This window comes from Lactuca serriola, chromosome 1 (genome assembly GCF_051521515.1).
Source record: "Lactuca serriola cultivar US96UC23 chromosome 1, Lser_US96UC23_V15, whole genome shotgun sequence".
NCBI lineage: Eukaryota > Viridiplantae > Streptophyta > Magnoliopsida > Asterales > Asteraceae > Lactuca > Lactuca serriola.
The window spans coordinates 66,148,717-66,171,563 of record NC_136408.1 but is presented as its reverse complement, the minus strand read 5'-3'; the positions used below and the strand labels follow the sequence as shown (position 1 = coordinate 66,171,563).

The following is a 22,847-nucleotide window of genomic DNA, read 5'->3' as shown; positions in this document are numbered from 1 at the left end:
AAATAAAAGAGTATTATTTATGAGTAATGTTACTGTCTTATGTTAATTGTTTACTATTGTTTCATTTTGCATGTTTTGACTTCCAGAATAATTGAGTTTATTAAGAATAATCGAATTATTCAAATTGTCCACAATCGTTCATATGTTGGAAGTAGATATGAATGAAGATTGTCATGAATTGGTGTGTAGATTGTCTAAATGGTTTTAGACATAGCAAAGGGTTGTTGCAACATTCGTGAGTGCTTATGAACTATTTTTGAGCATTGGAACAAACCCGCGCTTGCTGGAATCACCTTATGGAATATGATATAAAAGGGTGATCGCAAGACGATAATATCATATAGTCTTAAAACCTAGATATATGGTTTGTTATTTGTTAATTGGTTATACATTGATAATGCGAAAACGCATCAGTAACTCGGTGTTATAAAACGCATTGTTGTGTATAGTTGATTAATGAATAAGTAAATGCATATAAGTCGAAGTTTATCTGTAACTTTTATCCGAAGAGGATAAAAGCGATATCTCGGCCGCTCGATAATTTGATTTGACTTATGTGTCGGGCCCAGTCAGAACTGAATTGATGTGTTCGATTAAGTTCTATGTCAAATAAATCGGAGATCGAGAAACCAAAATGCTAGACTAATTATTCCATAGAATTGTCAGCATGATATCTAACAGAGGACTGTACGATCCCTTATCTAAAGGACAAGATTGATTAGATCAGAGTTTGACAGCGTCTTTGAGAGCTACGATTGCAAATCGAATTGTACTTGTGCATATAGTTACTAGACTTATCCAAGTGGGAGACTGTTGGAATAGTGTCTAAGGCTGCAACTATATTAGGCAAGTATTTGACCCGATTGTACATGGTCCTTTTGGGTTGCCTTCACCATAGCAACTTGACAGGATGATTTATTATGAGAGAATAAATATTATTGATATATTATGAGAATAATATAATGAAAAATAATATTGTTATTTGATTAATATAAGTCATAAATTAATTAGAATTAATTTGGTGACTTAAAGAGATTAATTAAATAAGAGGGTATAAACTGTCAATTGTTTGATAGTTACACTTTGGGTTGTAAATCCTTCTTGGATAGGGTTGGACGATTTCTAGGGCTTGGGATAAGCCACAAATCGTCCAAGGACTTATCATGGAAAGGATTTGGATTGCTTTAAGGAAAGATTATCCAACTAGGGTTTAAGGGTGAAACCCTAGGAGCCTTACAATTATAAATAGAACCCTAGGGCAAGGGAAATCAGCACCTCTGCTAAAGCAAAGAAACCCTGGCCGATTTCTAATCCCTCTCCCCTCTCTCAAATAATCCTCTTGCTAGTTGGTGTTTGTAAGCCATTAGAGGAGTGACATTTGTGACTCTAGAGCTCCAAGAACAAGAAGATCAAACAAGTGTTTTGAGGTAAGCTTCTAACTTTGATTTTTTTGTATAGTTCTTATACTCAATTAGCCATTAGAAGTCTTGGATTCAATGCATGTTTAATTAGAGAAACCTAGATCCAAGCATTAGGGTTTGCATGTGCACATAGGAATGTTCATATGGCCAAAACCCATCATAAACTACATATATTAGTAACATCGAGAATACGTTGACAGTCAGGTGACTGCAAACGCCTCATCCTAGGGTATGAAACTGCCCGAGGGATAACACTTGGTATAGGGGAACCAACTATCCTACTGTTGGGAAATGTCTCCATGATCTAAATCTACAAAATTAAGATGTCAAACAACTTACCAACTTAACAAAATTACAATACTTGTTGCTTAAAAACTCTTATTAAACATAGTGTACATACCTTAAATGCATAGACAAATCCTTGTAGAGTATATGTGTGTCTACTGTCGACTCTTGGCGTATTCGGGCTCAAATGGTCTTTAATCTTATCAAACACAGTACACATCTCTTTGTAAGTGAAATCCCATATCACTCTGCCCCATGAGTACCTATGTCAAAAATTGCACTTAATAAGTATATGTATCATTTTGCTATAATGTGTGTAAAAAAACTATGTATCTGTTAAACTTGTTTAAATTATAGACAAGTGTCATGCGTTCATTAGTAACTGGTTGTCGAGGGTATTTCCCCAAAAATCCGTGCTCTAGTATATACAACAGGGAGTCTCTCACCATGTCTTCATTACTTAATTGATGAAGTAAGTTATTGAACATATGCATAAGGTCATTCATACTTACCGAACGTGAAAGCGACACAAATGGAAACATACGTTCTCTGAACTCTGCAAAACCAAAACTAGGAGGGAAATACTCTCCGAACCGCAAACCGGTGACCAAGCATAATGCTTTCCTGTCAAAGCAAACATGATAGTCGCTAACCGGAAATATAAACGCTTTTAGGTTAATTGGATCAAAAGTAGTAAATTCCTTGCACATAAGATAATGACATAGTAAAGGGTGACATTCGATACCCATTGGCATGTTCACGTAATCACCAAAACATGATTGCCTAAACATGACCCCACAAACTGGTCTGTTTTGTAAATGTGTCATGATTTCGTGCCCAAGTTCAGGCTTGCATGTTGTAGTAACAACTTTGTATGTTACTACAAAATCGTACTACAATCAAAAGAATAATTAATTAGACATTTTTGTATGTATGTTTCGGAACGCAAGTCCGAACCATAAATTCTGGAACGCAAGTCCGAACCATAAATTATGGACCAAAATTCTGGAATCGGTTCCTTGTATTCCAGAGAGTTCTAAGTATTCCAGACATGCTTTTCGGATTCCGAATATGTTCAAGACTAGTGAAAATGATGATTTTTATAGCAATTTTTGATATAGTATACATGTATAAGTACATGTAATCCTATAATTGTCTTAACACGATAGAAACTCTATAATACTTATATAATTGCATAAACTAAACATGCTTTAACGTATAATCTAAAATAAAGACATATAATTATAAACAAAATAGAAACGTACATACAAAAACTACATCTCATTGCTGCTATCAGAAGACATTTTTAATTTTAAAAGTGTTCGAAATGGGATGTCGGGTAATCCGAAACAAATGACGAAATCTAGTTCGAAACGAGGTTAAATGGTACTTATAGGAGAACCATATTACCGGTTCGGATCTATTACCCGATTACTGAATATAAAATTGGGTCCGAAATACCCCATTTCGGATCAAGTGGTCATTTTCAAAAAAAAAAAAAATTAAAATAACACGAAAAAAATAGTTAAATTACTCATATTGAACTTTTTTTCATATACGTTCCTGAAATTAAACTTTTATTTCATATACGGTCCTTGCAAAAATTGAATATTACGTCTATATCCTTGTAAAGTTTATAATTACATATATATCATTATTAACTTATTAAACTCACATTTATCATTATTATCTTAATGATGTATAAATCAATTTAATACCCATATTTATCATCTTAAAGTTTATAATTACATATATATCATTATTAACTTAATTAAATCTAGTAATTTAATGAGGTATAAATCAATTTAATACCTTAAAATATATTTAAAAATCAAAATAAAACATGAATGTACTAAAATATCCTTTCCAAATTATTAGATAATAGAACTAAATGAATCCAATTAACATTAAACCTAATTAAATAAAGAAAAACCTCAAACATATGATTTACAAAACCCTGTCGAACACGTCAAAATCCAAATAATCATTAGTTACAATATGCAAGTTAAGCCTTGTTAAACAATTGAAACCTCATAGCATACATCGTGGGTTATGTTGCTTCTTGTTGTGGCTGAGTTGACAACCTATAATGCCGTTATAACATCAAAAACATTGTCCCCCCTCCTTGTTGCATCTTGTTGTGCTGCTTCTTGTTGTCTCCATGACAAGAAGAAACGTGATCACCTATTGGCTGCCAAATTATCTCTCCCTATCTCTCTCCTCTTAACATGGTGTTATAACATAATGAACACCACTCCCTCATCTTGTTGCTTCTTGTTATAACACCACTTCAAGGTGCCCATACCATATGCTCTCACAAATAATCGTGATGCACGTTAATTAATGTACATACTTCAATAGATTCGTTATACATACATACATAACCGGCAACTTGGAAACTTTAATAGTCTTTTATATTTAAAATGGTCATATATCAGAAAGTATTTTTGACTTACGGAATTCTCATATACAACGCATACTATCCACTGCCGGTAATGAAATCGCATGTATGACATTATGAGGTCAATGAAGAAATTTATTCAGGCAGCACATAGTGTATTTTGGTTCGAGACTTAATTTTGCCTCTAATTAACAATTTTTAGCAAAAAGTAACAATATTTAATTTGGGATATAATTTACAAAGAGTATTTTGGTAGATTTATATATACTTTTTATTTTTAAATATATTTTTGGTATTAAATTGATTTATATCTCAATAAATTATAAGATAGGATATAAATGCAAGTTTAATAGGCTAAGAAGAATATTTACGTTATTGTTATTATATATTGGAATGATATATACGTAATATTTAATTTAATGTTTGCAAAGGCTAGTATGAAATTTTTCCTAAAGTTTAAACCAAAAGAAAAAAAAAAAAAAAAAAAAGCTGATTTACCACACACGTATAAAATGGTGGTCACTTGAATCAGCGAATCCCTCCAGATCCCTGGCTTGTCGCCTCACCTTTCTCCTAACCATCTCTTCCGCCAAAAACCATGGCCTCCCTCTCGATTCTCAATCCATCACCAATCTTCTCAACAACAAACACACCTCCATTGACCAACGTCCTCCTCTTTTGTCAATTCAACTCAAAATCATTCAACCTCTGGTCAAAATTTCGTGGGTTCATCATCTTCAAGACTTATCCCCAATCCCCATTTCGCAACCTAAAACCTGAATAATTCGAACAAACAGAAACACGGTGATTGATTCCCTATTCCTCCCCAAACTAATTCCTCGTTTTTTGTTTCCCGGGAAAAGAAGTCATGATTCCGATTGCAGTATGCACGAGAAGATGAATGGAGAGAAGAGGGCAATCACCTCTTCGATCGGATGTTTGATCCTCATTCTCGTTGTTTCGGGTTATCTGCCACGCTGTGTTCGTTGTCAAGACGACCCCTATGATCCTCCTGCGAACAATAAACGACCTAGAATTGCCCCATTGTTTTCAAATTTCCTTTCTCAACAATTCAACAAGTCGATTAGGAGATACAAAACTTCAATCCAAAGAACCCTACACTATTGCACTGAAGATGTGTGAGTATCGAGTAATATGCACCACTCACAATCTCCTCCAATTTCACATTCCACTTCGTATGTTCACAATTTCCATTATGTTCTAGGGACAAAGACATAAACGGAGCTTTCAACTTCGAAGGCAAAGACCAATTCTTCACAAATTGTCAAGTGAAGTTCAAAGGTACAAAGTACAAACAAACCCTTTGCAATTTACATACATGATACATCCACTATATGCAATTATGCATACTAATAATAGCTTCAAAAACAGATCTTGCAAAGAGATTATGTACAGCAGCTGAACTTAGAGTATACTTCACAAGTTTTATAAAAGAAGTCGATGATTCCACAAAAAGCATTTCACAAGCTCATTTCTTGGACCCTAACAGAAACTGTAATCTGACATCATGGACAAGAGGATGTGAGGCAGGATGGGCTAGCGCTGTAAATCCAGGCCAGAAATATGAATTCAATGAGACAGATCCACGTAAAATCCCTTTCAGAACAGATAACAGTCAACCATGTTGTGAAGGGTTTTTCTGTCCTCAAGGTCTCACTTGCATGATACGTAAGAGTCTAATTCACCATTTTCTTCATAAAAAAATGTACTTTTTTTGCTTGTTATTGACAAATGTCTGTCAATTTGTGACTGAAGCATGCCCTTTGGGTGCATATTGTCCTGTTGCAAAGCTGAATAAAAAAAGTGGAATTTGTGATCCGTAAGTTATATATTATATGCTATTTTGGAATTCTTTTCTTATAGTTTTTAAGATTTGATTATGGTTTATATGGATTACTAAGACATAAATGGGTAGAGAAAATTTTCAGATACCACTACCAACAACCTGCAGGAAAGCCAAATTACACTTGTGGAGCGGCTGATATGTGGGGTCCTGTACAGATGGGTAGTGACATGTTTTGTGCGCCAGGGCATTATTGTCCAACGACAATTAAGGAAATCCCTTGCCCCAAAGGGTATTATTGTACATTCACACCCTTCACTGAATTTTATGTTCTTTGATAACAAGATTTTCTTGATGACATGTAAGTTTTTGTTTGGTTGCAGGCGTTACTGCAGGATGGGCTCTGTTAAAAGCAAGCGTGAGTTCCATTCATAATATCATATTATCATATTATATATTATATTCGTTACAGATTTGTTATTTTGTGAATTACTCCTATGATCTAACATATGATATTTGTGCAGTTTGTTTTGCTGGATCAAGGTGTGAGAAAGAGACAAATATTCCAAGCATGAAGGCTTTCGGAATCATGCTCATTGTAAGTAATTGATCTCTTATTTGTTATCAAAAGGTAGTTATTTTTTCAAAAAATTGAGAATAATAATAATTAAACTAGTTGCATTTTCATTTTTGTTTTTGTAGGTTTTGTTGACGGCTATACTAATTATCGTGTATAATTGCTCAGACCAACTCATGTCAACTCGCTACAAAAAACAGGCAAAATCCCGAGAAGCAGCAGCGAAACACGTTCGAGAAACAGTTCAAGCGAGAGAAAGATGGCAAGCTGCAAAAGAAATGGCCAAATCCTCAGATTTATTAGGGTTACAACAACAGCTGTCAAAAACCATTTCAAGAAGAACAAGTGCAAGACACGATTCAAAACCGAAAATCCCCAATCCCTTTTCAATCGGAAGTAAAAAGGAAACAACGAAACTCACCGAAATGTTGGAGTCGATGGACGATGGATCCAGCAACAACAATGACGACAACAGTTGGTTCGGTTTGGAAGATGCGACGAAGAAAAAGGGGAAAACGAAGAAAGATCTTCACACGAAAAGCAAAATATATAAATACGCGTATGGTCAAATCGAGAAGGAGAAGCAAATGGAGGAGATGAATAAGAACATGACGTTTTCGGGATTGCTTTCCATGGCACAACGGAAAGGTGATGATATCAGGAAAAGACCTCGGATTGAGATTGCTTTCCAGGAGTTGACTTTGACTCTGAAAGGGAAACAGAGATATATTATGAGATCTGTTAGTGGCAAAATTATGCCGGGGAGAATATCTGCAGTCATGGGTCCTTCCGGCGCCGGAAAAACCACCTTCCTCTCTGCTCTCACCGGAAAGATAACTGGATGCACCATGTCGGGGATGATTCTGGTCAACGGAAAAAACGAATCCATTCATTCTTACAAGAAAATCGTCGGTTTTGTCCCCCAAGATGACATCGTTCATGGCGATTTGACAGTGGAAGAGAATCTCCGATTCAGTGCTCGCTGTAGGTATGCAGTCTTTAGATTAGAGAGAGAATCAGAAACTACTGAACTAGCACCTTTATAGTTTGACCAGTTGACTAATTTTGACTTTTTTCTTGAATTTTTAAAGACTATCCGCTGACTTGCCAAAACATGATAAAGTTCTTATAATCGAAAGAGTAATCGAGTCATTAGGACTCCAGGGAATACGCAATTCCACAGTTGGAACAGTGGAAAAGAGAGGGATTTCCGGAGGACAAAAGAAACGAGTAAACGTCGGATTGGAAATGGTGATGGAACCCTCGTTGTTGATATTAGACGAACCGACATCCGGTCTCGATAGTTCATCTTCCAGTTTGCTTCTTAGAGCTCTTCGTCGTGAAGCTCTTGAAGGTGTTAACATCAGCATGGTCGTTCACCAACCAAGGTAAGTAAAAATAAGTAAGTAAGTTCGCCGGAAAATTCTCCATCTCACACTTCCGGCGAAAAACTCACCGGATTTTAATTCCTTTTAATTCTTCAGTTACTCGTTGTACAAGATGTTTGACGACTTGATACTTCTGGCGAAAGGCGGAATTACAGTCTACCATGGACCTGTGAAAAAGGTGGAAGAGTATTTCGCAGGGTTAGGGATTACGATACCGGAGCGTGTAAATACACCAGATTATTTAATCGATATTCTCGAAGGTATGATAAAGCCAAACGGCGGCGTGACAGCTCAGCAACTTCCGGTAAGATGGATGCTACATAACGGATACAGAGTACCCCCTGATATGTTACATCTCTGCGATCAAAGTTCTTCTTCTTCACCTCCACCTTCAAATCCCGAAGCCAAAACCAGTGAAATCCAGCGAGATGTTCCAACGTATAATTTCTTCAGAACTCCAGATTTATCCGGCAGAGTAACTCCCGGAGTTTTAACGCAGTATAAGTATTACCTCGAAAGGTGAGTGATTAGTTAATTTATAATATTTTTCCGTTCACTTTTAACTTGTGCGTATGAAATTTAGGGTTTTCCGGCAACGATTACGTGAGGGAAGAGTACAAGCTGCAGATTATCTGATTCTTTTGCTGGCGGGAACATGCTTAGGAACAATGGCGAAAGTGACAGACGACACATTCGGTGCTACTGGTTATCAGTACACAGTCATTGCTGTATGTAAGTGGTGAAAAACAAAAAACGAATTTGAATTTGAATTGATTTTAACAAACTTTTAATTTGGATTAATCTTAAATTTGTAGCACTGTTATGCATGATTGGAGCTTTGAGAACATTTTCACTGGATAAACTACAGTATAAAAGGGAAAGCTCTAGTGGGATGAACAGTTTATCGTATTTTCTATCAAAAGATACAATGGACCATATAAATACAGTGATGAAGCCTTTAGTTTATCTTTGTTTATTCTATTTCTTCAACTATCCAAGATCAAGCTTCGGGTCAAATTATCTAGTTTTGGTCTGCCTTGTTTATTGTGTAACCGGCATAGCCTATACCCTCGCCATCTCCCTCCAGTTTAGTCAAGCCCAATTGGTATGTAACATTTATCAACACCACTTTTATCAAAAAAAAAAATAATAATAAATTAATAATTTAATAAATAATATTCTTCTCTCTACAGTGGTCTGTGCTTCTTCCTGTTGTTCTAACCCTAATCGCGAATCAGAGCAAAAATTCTGCTGTTTCGGTTATAACACCATTTGTGTTTCCAAAATGGGCTTTGGAAGCTTTTATTATTGCAAATGCAAAAGAGTATGTTCTATTGTTCTCTAGACATTAATTACGTTATAAGATAATAATATTTTAACACTAAGTGCATAAACTAAAATGTAAATTTTCAGGTACAATGGTGTGTGGTTGATGACGCGATGTGCTGCATTGAAGCATTATGATTATGATATTCATAACTCGAACAAATGTTTATGTTTACTTATTGCTACTGGTTTAGGTACACGTATTATAGCTTTCACTTGTTTGCTTACTAGACAGAGATAGCCGAAAAAACCTTTGTAATTTGTACAATCCTTCTTTTCACATTTTTTTTTAAATAGATACATGATTGAAACGAATATCATACTAAGAGTAGAACCCATTTTATGAGTTAACCTCTATGTTGACGACTTGGGATTGATGGATTTCTTGTAATCTGATTAAAATTTGGGTCATTTTAGGTCTTCTTTCAGGTGAAATGTGAGTACAATCAAGTGCTAACTCAGCAAGCTTCAACATATCTTCATGCCTTTCTTTTTCTCCTAATATTTCCAAGTCAAATATGTCCATTGACCAGTCGCTATTCAAAACACCTCTAACCCAATCTAAAAGATCCTCGTGGTTATTATTATCATTATCCCCTGGTACTTTCCCTGTAATCACCTCCAATAGCAAAACCCCAAAACAATAAACATCAGCTTTGTTTGTCATCTTCTTCCCTTCCACAAACTCGGGACACTTCCCGATCGCAAGTTTCTCAGATGATCTTTGCGAGGGTAAAAGTGGAAAGTAGCCATAATCCGTGAGCTTGGCTTGTACGCTTTCGGTTTCTTCTGTAAAGTTGATAAGTACATTTGACGATTTTAGGTTTCCATGAGCCACCTTTTGTGAAGATAGAGATTGTTCCAAGAAAATTAAACCCTTTGCAACATCCATCATGATTTCTACCCTTGTTGTCCATTCAAGTGGTACTCTCGCAAACCCTCGATTTTCTACACATTTCAACAACTATCAGATAGAGTTATATAAACAGATAGATAGACAGACAGATAGATAGATACGAACCATGTAATAACTCGAATAGGCTTCCATTTTGGATGAATTCGTGAATGATTAGCTTTTCTTCTTTGGAGTAGTAAAAGGAAACAACCTCTACTAGGTTTTGATGCTTTAACTTTCCGAGTATTTGCATTTGTTGTATGAATTCCTTTTTGCTCAAGGAATTCATCTCTTTCATTCTTTTTACAGCAACAACCATACCCGATTCCAATGTCGCCTTGTAGGTGGTGCCTAGTTTTCCATTCCCGAGTACTTCAGCTGATGACCTCAGCAAATCATCCAAGTCAAAAACCGGCTTATGTTTGTCAAAAAACTCCAAATCTTTCGTTTTTTCAGGATCATCTGTGCTTCGCGACCATTGAGCTTTAGCGACACCTTCATTAGGATTTTCCTCTGTACATATACGATTCATCAGCTTTACAGGAATTTCATCGAACACATGACATGCACTATATATTTAACGTATTACGTACCAATGACCTCCTGTTTCTTAGCTGCTTTTTCTTGAAATCTTTTGTAACAACAAAACAAAAGCAAAATCACAAAAAATGGCACGATTGCTGCTGCAGCAGCAATCAAAGCAACACTCCATATTTTAAGAGTTTTCTTCTTGTCTTTTGGAGGTGGAGAAAAAGGGCATGGTGTTTCCAGAGGCTTTCCACATAACCCTGTGTTGTGATCGAATGAACTGATTCCGAATCTTTGTAGGATTTTTGTTTCCGGGATTTGTCCAGAAAGCTTATTGTATGACAAATTGAGAGAAGTTAATGATTCCTGATTGAAAGGTGGAATTGTGCCTGTGATTTCGTTCTCCTGAAGCTCGAGTGTAGTGAGCTTCGGGAGGTCAAGGTAGTCCGATGGAATGGGACCGGAAAAACGATTACCGGAAAGGAATACGGATTCCAGATTCGTAAGATTGGTGAGGGTTGGAAGGTCTCCGGAAATGGAATTGTTGTTTAAGTTGAGTTTCGATAAGAAGGTGATGTTTTGTAGGAATGCAACCGGGAGTGATCCTGATAAATTTATGGATTCCAGAGTCAGGTGAGTTATATGGGAATTGGTACACCCAATTCCCATCCACCTGCTCATATTGGTCCGACACGGCGGACCAGTCCAGTTTCCATGTAAATTGAAATTGGACTTCATAGAGTCCCGGAACGGAATCAACGAATTCCTCTCCTCATCGTAGAATTCACGTGTTACTATGTCTGACTTAACAAACATGAACATGGTAAGCATGAGTTGAATTATGAGAACTTGGTAAAATCTTGCTATGTGAACCATGGTGGCTGCAGGGTGGTGGTGAACGGAGGATGGTGGTGGGAGTTGAGATTGGGGAGGATAATTGTGTGTTGAAGAATGTATCGTTATGAAAGACATGGAAGGAAAGTGATACCTTATTTTAACGTGTCAACCAATGAACCATCTTTAGCATTGTCACAAATTAATATAATTACAACTTATAATGACTTGTTTAACAACGTACGATACAATGCAAAATAGATGAATATTTTATCTTTTCCCATTTGTTTTTTTGGATCTTTCAGAAAAGAATATTTGAGTGTTAATTGGATCTTTTAGACAATAGATGAATATTTTATCTTTTCCGGTTGGAAATTTTTTGAAATAAGATAAAAGGTTTTTTAGACAATAGATGAATAGGTTGTAAATTTTGATTTATTCAAAGAAATAAAAAGATGATTAAAAATAATGTTCTTATATAATGTTTGAAAATTTATCTTGTATCAATGTGATACTATTCTTAATGTATTATCATCTAAAAAAAAGGTTTTACAGTAATATTGGATAAAATTGGATTTCACGTGGTGTTGAAAATGACGCGGAAAATAATTAATTAATGAAAGAAATTAATTACAAAGAAGCGGTTAACAGCTTTGCTTGACTTGAAATCTTAGTTGGAATCCTTTGGTTTCTTGTTGGGTTTTTCTCTTTGTAATCAACTTTCAATTTTCAACAGCAAGTTGTCCAGCTTTACAAGAGACATAAATTTTGATAATGTAAACTACTGTCTGAATATTCTTGTTGTTACGAAATAAATAACTTTATATGATTTAAGTATATATTATTACAGACTTCATGATTTAAGTGTATAAAAATATTATAGAATTCAATTCTGATTTGTCATCCGCTAATTTTTATAAAATAATCCTAATTAATTATCAGTTAGTTTATAAACAAAAAGGATTTTTTTTTCAGCTATTCTCCCTTCCCATTCCACACAGTGTTTAACGATTCATATACATAACCTATCTTAGACTTAAGCAACTACCTTTCAATGGCTGCTAAGTGCTACCCATCTTTTTCTACTATTTACTATATTACATGATCAAGTAATAGAAGAAAAGGTACCCTCTTCAGAATCAATCATTGAACTGCTTCTGCTTGCCCAATAAATTGTACCCACAACCTGATTTAAAGCTGTAGAGAAGCAGAATTAATGTAATTGTATCACATCACATGTTATATGAAACAAAAATGTGAAACTAAGAACATCTAATCCAATCTACATAGAGGTAAATCCAATTAGAAGTTTGGAAATTTGATTATTTCAGACGTTAGGGTTTAAAGTGGTGGACATCTATATAAAAGTTAGCATATAGAAGAAGTTAGGGTTTTCAGGTTACAACCTTAAGGGTAAGAGTAGAAACAGCAGAAACAACGACAACAGCGTTTGAAGCAGTTACAGTAGAAATAACGAAAAGGTGCTTGACGCGGCTTTGAGGAAGATGGTGCAGATGTCTCCATTCGTCGGGAACGAGAATTGGCGATGCCCAGGCTTTGCGGTGGCGGCAAAATCACGCCGGTTTCGTTTGATCTAGTTTCAAGGGTATGATTAGTCTGTTATCAGCTTTTTAAATGTCGAGTCACGAGTGTCGACCCTTAAACTCTTCTTTTCCTCAAAGGTGGCCCTTAACTTTGAAACTTCAATTTCATTGATGTAAAATATAGTATGATTTTATTTATTTATTTATTTACTTTTATAGTTTTATTTATTATTATTAGTTTATTTTTTTTTATTTCCTAATTGTTATTTTAGTCAGTTTAAATAAAAGATATTCAATGCATAACTTTTTAACGTACTATTTAACAATATAATCATTTTTGAGAAAATTATAAAAATAACCACTTTTGCTAATTATAGAAGATGGCAAAAAAATCAAGATTACAAAAATAACCCTTAAAATGGCAGATGGATTAGGTCCACAGGACCTTCTAACCCGCGAATGTACAAGCTTTTAAAGCGTGAACGTGCATTTAGGGTTGTACGTTCGTGGATTATGAGTTTCTTTTGGGTATAAAAACCAATTTTCACCCATGTTCGTAGATGAACTGCAATTAATATGCGATGTACTATGCAATCCATCTATGATTTGTCGGTTAATTTTTTTTAGTACAAAAATGATTGGTTTTACTACGAAATTACCAAATTATATATATAAATTTGTAAAAAATTATAACTTTAACAGTTATTTGTTTGATATATTTCTTTAAAACCTCTGTAATAAAATTAGTGAATATTTTGTTTGTCTGCGTTGTGACCAATGGAAGCTGAGAGTTTGTAGAGAAAAATCTAGAATATGTATGTCCATAGCTCCCGTAGAGAGAGTTTTCCCCCAACAAAAAACTTGAAAATGAGTGTTAAAAAAGGTATTTATATGGGGATACGTCAATGTTCACAGATGGACAATCAGGTTCGTAGATGGACAATTTTCATATGTGAACGTACAACCTCAATGCACGTCCACGGTTTAAAATCTTGTACATTCGTAGGTCAGAAGGTAGAATCGCAGATAAACCTAATCAATCTGCGATTTTAATGACTATTTTTGTAATTTTTTTTTTGCTATTTTCCCGCAAACTGATTAATAAAAATGACTATTTTTATAATTTTCTTTTTACTAATCGTAAAAATTATCATAATTTTTGTAAATAGTCAAGTTACAAATTATGAAACTAACCCACAACAAAAGATACACAAAATACCTTAAAAGGTATTAAAACGTTTTTGAATAAATTAATGAAATCGTCCATTTGGTTTGGTTTGCTAAAATTGCGTGTTTAGGCCTTAATATTTTTTGCACTTGGATGGTCCCCTGGTTTAGATTTTGTTGTATGTTTCATCCCTCACAGACTTAAAAGACTATATTGCCTATTATATTATTATTATTATTATTTTTTTATTTTTATTTTTATTTTTATATTATTTATAGAAAACGAATTAATTGTATTGACAATGGGACCCACTCAAATCCCATTCTCACTTCCATTATCGGTCACCCTCCCATCTCACTTCCACCATTCAACGTCGGTGGTCTTCTCCGATGACCCTCCATTGGCATCTGTCTTCCATGTAATCAGACCTATAAATCACAATCAAAGACTAGGTAAAGAAGACAAAAACGTCAAAAGTTAGGGCTATACAGCAACAATAGAATAAAACATCGATTTGCAAATTTAGTTCCCTCACTATCTTAATAGATTGAAATCAAAACCACATTCAACCACTATTCACCATCACACCAATTGAGTTAGTATTTTGATTTTAAAAAGCAAAACAAACCCCGAAACCAAAAATAAATCAACAAACCCCCCCCAATTTATACCTGATATGTTGAAAATGACAGAAGGGGGAGGGGGGATATGCGGATGAGTGAGTCGGTGGTTAGGATCGCACACAAAAAAAGAAATTGAAGGAGTAGTAGAGGAAGTAGAAGATAAATGATAAAACACATGTCACCGTCCCAGCGAGGATATTGGGTTAGCCAACTGTAGGAAACGTGAATTATAGAGAGAGTAGGTGGGTTCTAGATTAGAGGAAGGTCATTGTGTAGGTCTGTTATGAACTAGTACACACATGGTGGTCGCATGAGGTGAATGTCGACAGAGGAGGCGGTGATTGGGCATGCCACAATACGACAGCGATGGTAGCATCATTGGACACTTAGACTTGCCACCATTGAGTTGAATCAGATGGAGGTAGAGCACCTTCGTCTCCGGCTCCATGAACGAATTTGATGGTGGCGAGTGGGGAGGCATTGGATGTCGCTGAAGTTTTGTGTGTAGGGGTTTCTGCGAGAGGAAGGAGAGGGACGATCGAGATAACTGCGGGTGAGGGTGAGTGTAGGTTTAGGGGGAAAAGATGATGTAGGTGGGACCATATTTTTTTATTAAATATCTTTTTAATTAGGTTATAAATTAATAAATTAAAAAAATAGACAAGGGTAAGATAGTATTTTTACATGTATTAGGGACGAAAAATGCAACGAAATGCATGGATGGTGTGAGTGTAAAATAAAAGTTAGAGACTAAACACCTAATTTTAGTAAACCAAATATACGATTTAGTAATTTATTCAAACATTTTATTATAAAGAACAATCATTTCTAAAATGTAAGAACCATTTCACAATTGCATAGCAATTTTAAAACTTCACAATTTTGTAAGTATTTTTTTTTAAAATATTTTGTTTGTGTGTTGTGGAGAGCTATTATGATTTTTTATTTTCTTGAAATCTTGCAAACTTAATGGTCAATTTTGTAATTTGTGGAAAAAGATGATACTTTATTAAAGTATGAGCTCATTCATACACAATGTATTTATTTTTGTCATACATAATAATAACATGATTTTTATACACAATACTTTTTTTGTCATATATAATAATAACATGATTTGTATAACCTTTCTAAAACATAAATTATCGTACATAACAGAATTATTACATACAAATTAGCAAACATTTGTTAGATGGAACAATCATAAATTGATCATTTAGATATTAAGTTTCACATTTTTTTTTTGTTATTCAAAAGATTTTGTAAACATATGTTTATTTCACGTCTCACTTTTGAGGTAATATCCAAAAATGTAAACATATAAAGCACTATGTGCAAATATCTAATGCGTAGTATAGAGTAAAAAGCAAAAATTAGGCCACGCACAAAACACCATTAAACAATCATGATGAAGTCTGCCTCCCGGACCGCATTAATATTAGCCACCGCTCTATCCCACCGCTCCTTAAACCCTAACCCCAGCACCCCTTTCTTCCTTCGCAACGCCTCCGCCACCGTTTCTCTTCCACTGATCTCCTACACCACCACTGTCACGCGGCGGCCATCTAGCTGCAACAATTTCTGCACTTCAATGGCAGCCGGTGACTCCTCCCCTACTTCCGCTGCTGTCGAGAAGCAGTTTGATAAGTTTCGTTTCAGTCTAGAAGAATCTGGTAACTTACGTGACCGCATCAAAGCTGTTGCGACTGAGATTGATTCGACTACGAGAATCATGCACTCCATTCTTCTTCTAGTTCATCAATCTCGGCCCATTCCTGGTATTAATTTTCATTTTCTGAAATTATAAACAGTCTTCCGCTTTGTCTAACCTATGTGATGTTCATATCCTGTCTCGTTCTCGTTTACTCCGAGAGAGAGAGAGAGGAAAAACATGTTAATATGATAATACATTGACCTAAATGATGTTTTAACATCTGCAAAACAGGATCGATTTTGGTAGAAAAATGTCATTGGCTGCATTGCAAACTCTCTGTAAACAATCGGGCAATGTGATCATAATATGGACTAACTGATGTTGTAATGTGTAAAACGAGATGGATTTAGTGGCTATTTGGCTGCCATTGCAATTTTGTTTGAAAGCAACCGGTTGATGTTAATACATGATCAATTTGGGTCCTACTGCTAGAAGTAATATCAATATAACTTGTGCTTATTCTTTCCCTTTCTTTCTTACAATCAGAGGTTCTAGAGAAGGTTAACTCTCATGTTGACAAATTGAAGCAGCTTTTCAGTAAGCTTGCAGAAATTGTTGGTGAAAGCCCTGGCCAATACTACAGGTGATTTTCGACAATTTAAACCAAGACTCAGTTATTAATTTGCATAACCACTTACTATCATTTCTTCTTGTTGTTAATGTTCACTAACAGGTATCATGGTGATTGGCGAAGTGAGACACAACAAGTAGTCTCTCTCCTTGCTTTTACACATTGGCTAGAAACAGGAAGCCTTCTAATCCATACAGAAATGGAGCAAAAACTAGAGCGTGAGTCTTTCTTTTAAACAATCATTGGCAAATCTATAAAACACCTTACATCAAAGTGTTAATTCACTCAATGCAATTGCTTTTGATGGGTAATGCAGTGAATTCAGAGTTTTGCCTTGATGTTGAAGACTACCTTACTGGTGAGTGACTGATGTTATTGTTCTATATAAATAATACGTATTCATGTTCAAATCTGTTGCAATTTTAGTAATGTATTTTCTTATTACAGGAATATGCTTTATGTCAAATGAATTGGTAAGAAATCAAGAATCCTTTCTTACTATATTTTGCTGTGTTTTTTTTAAACAAATATAATCAAGTAGTTTTGTTTTTTGCAGCCTAGGTATGTGGTGAATCAAGTGACAGCAGGGGATTATGATTGCCCTAGAAAGGTGTTAAAGTTTTTAACTGATCTTCATGCTTCATTTCGCATGCTTAATCTCAGAAATGATTTCTTGCGAAAAAAGTTTGATGGTGTGTTTTCGTTTTTCCATTATCCCCAAATTACCCCTGTCATGGCAGATTGACAGTTAAGTTATTAACTGTTTATTTAATCTTATTTTGCAGGAATGAAGTACGATTTGAGGAAAGTTGAAGAGGTTTATTATGATGTGAAGATCCGAGGGTTGGGATCTAAGGGTGTTGCGGAAGGAGATCAAAGTGTACAAGAAAGTTAGATCTTTTTGGAATATGTAAAGGATGTGCTAAATTATGGGGATTGTAGGTGAATTGTGGTCAATTGTTTTTTGGACAATTTTTTATTTGGTAGCTTATCTTAGTGTCTATGGTGTTTTGTATTGTGTGTTTTCATATTCGAATTAGACTGATGCTTAAGGGTGGACGGGGTCGACATGGTTAGTGTGCGGGTCAGTGGTGGTACCGCCAATTGAATCAAACCGTGATCAATCCCTCCCTACGCTCTCTCTACCCTTATATTTGCTTTTGAAAAAAAAGGGCAACTGCAAAAATGGTTCCTATGGTATTTATTTTTTCCGGGTTTTGGTCAAAACCATATCTTTTTTGGATTTGTGGTTTTTTGAGCTAATTTTGTTGCGTATTTGGTCCCTTCAAAAATTAAAATGACTATAATATCTTTGGTTTTATTATTTTCCATTGTTCTTTTGTTTTTTCAAACCTGTGAATTTTTAAATCCCATATGATATTTACAATATTATTATGAACATTTTGAATTTTATGGTGTGAATTCCGAATACTATCATAACTTAGGGGGTGTTTGGGATATCTTTTTACCTTTAAAAGTCCTTTTTGCAAAAGAACTTTTTGTAAAAGGATTTTTTACAAAAGTTGTTTTTGAAAATGTGTTTGGATTAGTTTTTGAGAAACAAAAGTCAAAAGTTGTTTTTAAAAAGGTGTTTGGTTTAACTTTTACATGTAAAATTATTAAAAGTTCCAAGGGCTTATTGATTACGGTAGTGATAGTTGGGGGGTATATGAATAATTGAAGTGTCAAGGGCTTTAAAAGTTCATAAAGTCACCGATACATGACTTTTCCAAATGCTCATTTTCATTCTTTCTGAAAAGTTGGTTTTAAAAGATCTTTTTCCTTTCCCAAACATCTTTTACCTTATTTTTAACTTTTTTGAAAAGATAAAGACTAAAAGTTGGATGAAAAGATAAAACAAACACCCCCTTAATCTTAAATAACCAATTAGTTATTAACGACAATTTATTTGTAGGATATTGAATGACAATTTATTTGTAGGAATGTAATCACCCTATCCATTAACAATATTGAAAATCATATTTTTCGGTTTATTTTTCAAAAATATTTATGAAGGATAAATGTTGCCACTATTATATCTATTTTAGTATTCTCATTAAATTTTGATATTTTGTTTTATATTTTGGTATCTTCAATACTTCAAACAAACATAAGACACGATATATATATATATATATATATATATATATATATATATATATATATATATATATATATATATATATATATATATATATATATATATATATATATATATGTGTGTGTGTGTGTGTGTGTGTGTGTGTGTGTGTGTGTGTGTGTGTGTGTGTGTGTGTGTGTGACATCAACAACAAAAAAATTAAATCTACTATAATAAATGAAGGTTTTTTGCCACATGTCCTCTTCTCATTTATTTGGACACATGACATTTTCTAGAATTTTTAAATTTTCTATTTTCCACTTCTAATTTTATTGTATTTTTTATTTTATTAAATTAAAATTTCACATTTAATATGTAAGGTAATATATATATGTAAAGTATTTATTAGAAAATGTTTATATATGTAATGTATTCAATACATTAAAGCCTCATTAATTTTAATAATTCAAAAATTTTCTCATTTTTGTTATAAATTCAAACTTTTCAAATTGTTAAAATTTCATATTTAATTTTTTTTTTAAATAAACCCATATAATACATGGGTCTCACACCTAGTAAATAATATTTTATAAGCTGAAATTAATAGAATTTTGTTATTCTTGTTCCATGCTTATTGTTAGTTTGCAGGGCCGACCCAATAGGGTGGGCAAGGTGGGCGACTGCCCCGGGCCTCGTTATGGTTTCGGGCCCCAAAAATAATTCTTTTTTATACTTAATATATATGTTGTGTGTTAAACAATTGCATATAATTTCACTAGATCAGTTGGTTAGCCTTCTGGTAAAGGGCATAGGTAGGTGCTCATTCTTTCTCTTTTTAAAACTAATAATAAATAATCAACATTTGCTCTCTTTCATAACTTGCGACCTCATTTTATCGAAATTGAATTCAAATTACAAAAATAGTCCCTTCATTCTTCTTTGTTATTCATAAATCATCCAAGTTATTAATATGGTCCTTTTTTTTGACAAACTACCCAAACATTTATTTTATTTATAATTTTAGTCTTTTCTAGCCATTATCAAACATAATTTTCCAGCTAAGAGATTTTCTACATTGCATGGTATGTTAATATATAATTATTACTATCTGTATATTTGTTTATAAAAACCATGCTAACATGTCAATTAGATAGGTCATTCTTCAAATTATTTTAGAGTTTTCTCCAAATGTGATTTTTTTTCCAAACACTCATCTTTTTATTTGTTTGGTCAGACACCAAAGTGACGGTTTTTTCAAAATGGTTTGATTGTTCGTTTCTTTTATTATTTTGCTTTGTTAGTAGTTTTTTTACTAACCTAGTGGTTTATTGGTTTTAATATTTAACTCGCATCCTTTTAACCCGTTTCAAATTTCTTTCATACTATATAATAACAAGTGCTTATGTATTTGTCTCCATATCATCATTGTATTATTGTTTGCCATTACTAAATTTTAAGGGGCCCCATTTTTGTTTTTGCCCAGGGCTTCAAATCGTCTTGGGACGACCCTGTTAGTTTGGTTCTCATGATATCAATTAATTATCTTATATAGTTTGGATTAGGATTCTTTGATCTAAACTATTACTATATATGTTAAAGACAAAACTTCAAAAATGGTCCCTGTGGTTTCCAAAAATCTGAAGTTTAGTCCTTAATTTACAAAAACCTTACATATCATCCTTGTGGTTTCAAAACTTTTAACAAATGATCTTTTTCGTTAACTCCATTAGCTTTTGGCCGTTAAGTGAAGGACATTTTGGTCATTTCACTACTACAAGGGCCATTTATGAAGTTTTTCCTTATTTAAAAAAAAGAAAAATAAATATAATTATTTAATATAAAGGGGCCCCACCCACCCATCTCTTTCTTTCTTTCTTTCTTTTCTCTCTCTCTCTCTCTCTCTCTCTCTCTCTCTCTCTCTCTCTCTCTCTCTCTCTCTCTCTCTCTCTCTCTCTCTCTCGGGTACACTCTAAACAACCAAGAAACCACCATAACCACCACCTAAAACCACCCTTATACCTCCCTCTTCTGATAAAAAACGTCACCCCAAACACCACTTCACATCTCCCTCTCATCCGTTTCTGCCCAGAAAAAGGAAGGAAGAGGTGGCATCCACCTTGCTGCCACCAAACTGCCACCACCCCACCCATCACTGCTATGAAGAGCACATCCCCAACGCTTTGTTGCTGCTGTTTTCGATCACCATAACTCTCTCCCTCATCTCATTTGTTTTCTCTGGCAATTTTAAGCAAGAAAGAAGAAGCAGAAGGCCACCGAAGCAACCTCCTACTGCCCAACTCCACCTCCTGCCGCTGCTTTAAAAATCACCCGCCACCACACTTTCTCACTGAAAAACCACCCCTAAGATACTTAGTGACCTTCTCCACACTCCCTTCATTGAATACAGTCAAAGGAAGCAAGAACAGGGCATCCGAAGACCACCAGAGTGGCCTCCTGCTACCCCCGTCGTTGTTCCAAATCACCGCCATCACCACCTGTGCGGCTGCTGCTACTCCACCACCATAAGTCCTCCTAAACCATTCGTAAATAATAAACTCCAGTCGAGTTCCACATTCAAAGCCACGCAAATCGGTTTCTTTTTTTTCTCTGGTGCGATAACCTGAGAACGAAGAAGACGCAGGAGGATGTTTACCTCCTACATAATCAAACTTGAATACAGAATAAATATATACCACACTTACATTTTTTTTCTCGTTTTTGCCATTGTTGTCTTCCACACCTCACGAGAGGAGTAGAAAACCCAATTCAACAACACTAAATCTCAGCGAAGTGAATCGAAATCAAAGTGCTCCACCAATTGCAGAAGCTGTAATCAACTTGATGGAGTCTCCGACTTACTACCAACCACCGCCGCCGCTACATCACTTCGACTCATCTCGCCCCACCTTATGCTTTCTGATTATCATTGATCATTCAATATAATCCTGAATTTGGTCAGCCGGTGAGATACGAACGAGAGGGAAATAGTAGTGGGTGGATATTTGGTTTCGTTGTGATGTTCGTGAGACGGAAAAGAAAACAAGAGAGAGAGAGAGAGATGGGTGGGCCCCCTTTATATTAAATAATTATATATTTTTCTTTTTATAAAATAAGGCAAAAGTTCATAAATGGTCCCTGTAGTAGTGAAATGACTGAAATGCTCTTCATTTAACGGTCAAAAGCTAACAGAGTTAACGAAAAAGACCATTTGTTAAAAGTTTTGAAACCACAAGGACGATCCGTGAGGTTTTTGTAAATTAAGGACTAAACTTCAGATTTTCAGAAACCACAAAGACCATTTTTGAAGTTTTGTCTATGTTAAATTTAGAGGACACAGTTGACCAACCTCAATTGGGGATGGTAATACCCTGCAAAAATGGGTATCCGGAGATCCACATTAAGTTAAAATTGGGGATGGGTTGGGGCTGGATATATCAATCCCTAACTCGCCTCGTCCCCGCTTTGATGACACACACACAAGTATATTGAAAAATTTATTGAATTTGAATTAAGTCCACTAAGTATGAATCAATTTGTATTAGACTGTATTAGACCAACAAAGATATAGTCCATATACTAAATTATGTTCCCAATTCCAAGAGTTTGCCAATCGTTAGTTCCTACAATGGTCCGTATACAAACTCGTCATTTCTTATTTTGATGTTTGTTAAACTTTATTGATATAACA

General features: G+C 34.7%; 3 protein-coding genes across 5 annotated transcripts; 2 read left to right on the top strand and 1 right to left on the bottom strand.

Annotated features, from left to right (window-relative positions):
- The first annotated feature begins 4,992 nt into the window (after nucleotides 1-4,992).
- LOC145090215 (putative white-brown complex homolog protein 30) lies at nucleotides 4,993-9,553 on the top strand. Of its 2 annotated transcripts, XM_079028536.1 has the most exons (14): nucleotides 4,993-5,246; nucleotides 5,333-5,409; nucleotides 5,500-5,796; nucleotides 5,884-5,947; nucleotides 6,057-6,203; nucleotides 6,295-6,329; nucleotides 6,436-6,509; nucleotides 6,614-7,476; nucleotides 7,580-7,876; nucleotides 7,973-8,395; nucleotides 8,460-8,608; nucleotides 8,692-8,981; nucleotides 9,070-9,200; nucleotides 9,290-9,553. In XM_079028536.1, exons 1-14 carry the CDS (start codon nucleotides 4,993-4,995, stop codon nucleotides 9,441-9,443), a joined length of 3,255 nt encoding a protein of 1,084 aa, XP_078884662.1. In that variant the 3' UTR covers nucleotides 9,444-9,553. The 2 variants fall into 2 exon arrangements, with proteins under 2 accessions (XP_078884662.1, XP_078884665.1); XM_079028539.1 differs by lacking the exons at nucleotides 9,070-9,200; nucleotides 9,290-9,553 and having other exon boundaries at nucleotides 8,460-8,604; nucleotides 8,692-8,856.
- Nucleotides 9,441-13,158, bottom strand: LOC145090231 (pollen receptor-like kinase 1). Of its 2 annotated transcripts, none has more exons than XM_079028540.1 (4): nucleotides 12,866-13,158; nucleotides 10,691-12,656; nucleotides 10,224-10,610; nucleotides 9,441-10,150 (listed from the first exon to the last, which is right to left on the bottom strand). In XM_079028540.1, the coding sequence occupies exons 2-4, from the start codon at nucleotides 11,595-11,597 to the stop codon at nucleotides 9,543-9,545; spliced, it is 1,902 nt and encodes a 633-aa protein (XP_078884666.1). In that variant the 5' UTR covers nucleotides 11,598-12,656; nucleotides 12,866-13,158; the 3' UTR covers nucleotides 9,441-9,542. The 2 variants fall into 2 exon arrangements, with proteins under 2 accessions (XP_078884666.1, XP_078884672.1); XM_079028546.1 differs by having other exon boundaries at nucleotides 10,691-12,645.
- Nucleotides 13,159-16,154: 2,996 nt separating this feature from the next.
- Nucleotides 16,155-18,094, top strand: LOC145090206 (Translin family protein). The gene is made up of 7 exons (XM_079028531.1): nucleotides 16,155-16,572; nucleotides 16,995-17,091; nucleotides 17,182-17,297; nucleotides 17,396-17,437; nucleotides 17,527-17,552; nucleotides 17,636-17,771; nucleotides 17,865-18,094. Exons 1-7 carry the CDS (start codon nucleotides 16,200-16,202, stop codon nucleotides 17,972-17,974), a joined length of 900 nt encoding a protein of 299 aa, XP_078884657.1. The 5' UTR covers nucleotides 16,155-16,199; the 3' UTR covers nucleotides 17,975-18,094.
- The last annotated feature ends 4,753 nt before the right edge of the window (nucleotides 18,095-22,847 follow it).

Coding starts and splice junctions, on each gene's coding strand:
- LOC145090215 (XM_079028536.1), top strand. CDS start 4,993: ATGCACGAGAAGATGAATGGAGAGAAGAGGGCAATCACCTCTTCGATC. Junction 8,396..8,459: donor TATAAGTATTACCTCGAAAG/GTGAGTGATTAG, acceptor TATGAAATTTAG/GGTTTTCCGGCAACGATTAC. Junction 8,609..8,691: donor GTACACAGTCATTGCTGTAT/GTAAGTGGTGAA, acceptor TTAAATTTGTAG/CACTGTTATGCATGATTGGA.
- LOC145090231 (XM_079028540.1), bottom strand. CDS start 11,597: ATGTCTTTCATAACGATACATTCTTCAACACACAATTATCCTCCCCAA. Junction 10,611..10,690: donor TAAGAAACAGGAGGTCATTG/GTACGTAATACG, acceptor GTATATGTACAG/AGGAAAATCCTAATGAAGGT. Junction 10,151..10,223: donor CCTATTCGAGTTATTACATG/GTTCGTATCTAT, acceptor TGAAATGTGTAG/AAAATCGAGGGTTTGCGAGA.
- LOC145090206 (XM_079028531.1), top strand. CDS start 16,200: ATGATGAAGTCTGCCTCCCGGACCGCATTAATATTAGCCACCGCTCTA. Junction 17,438..17,526: donor TGTTGAAGACTACCTTACTG/GTGAGTGACTGA, acceptor TTCTTATTACAG/GAATATGCTTTATGTCAAAT. Junction 17,772..17,864: donor CTTGCGAAAAAAGTTTGATG/GTGTGTTTTCGT, acceptor CTTATTTTGCAG/GAATGAAGTACGATTTGAGG.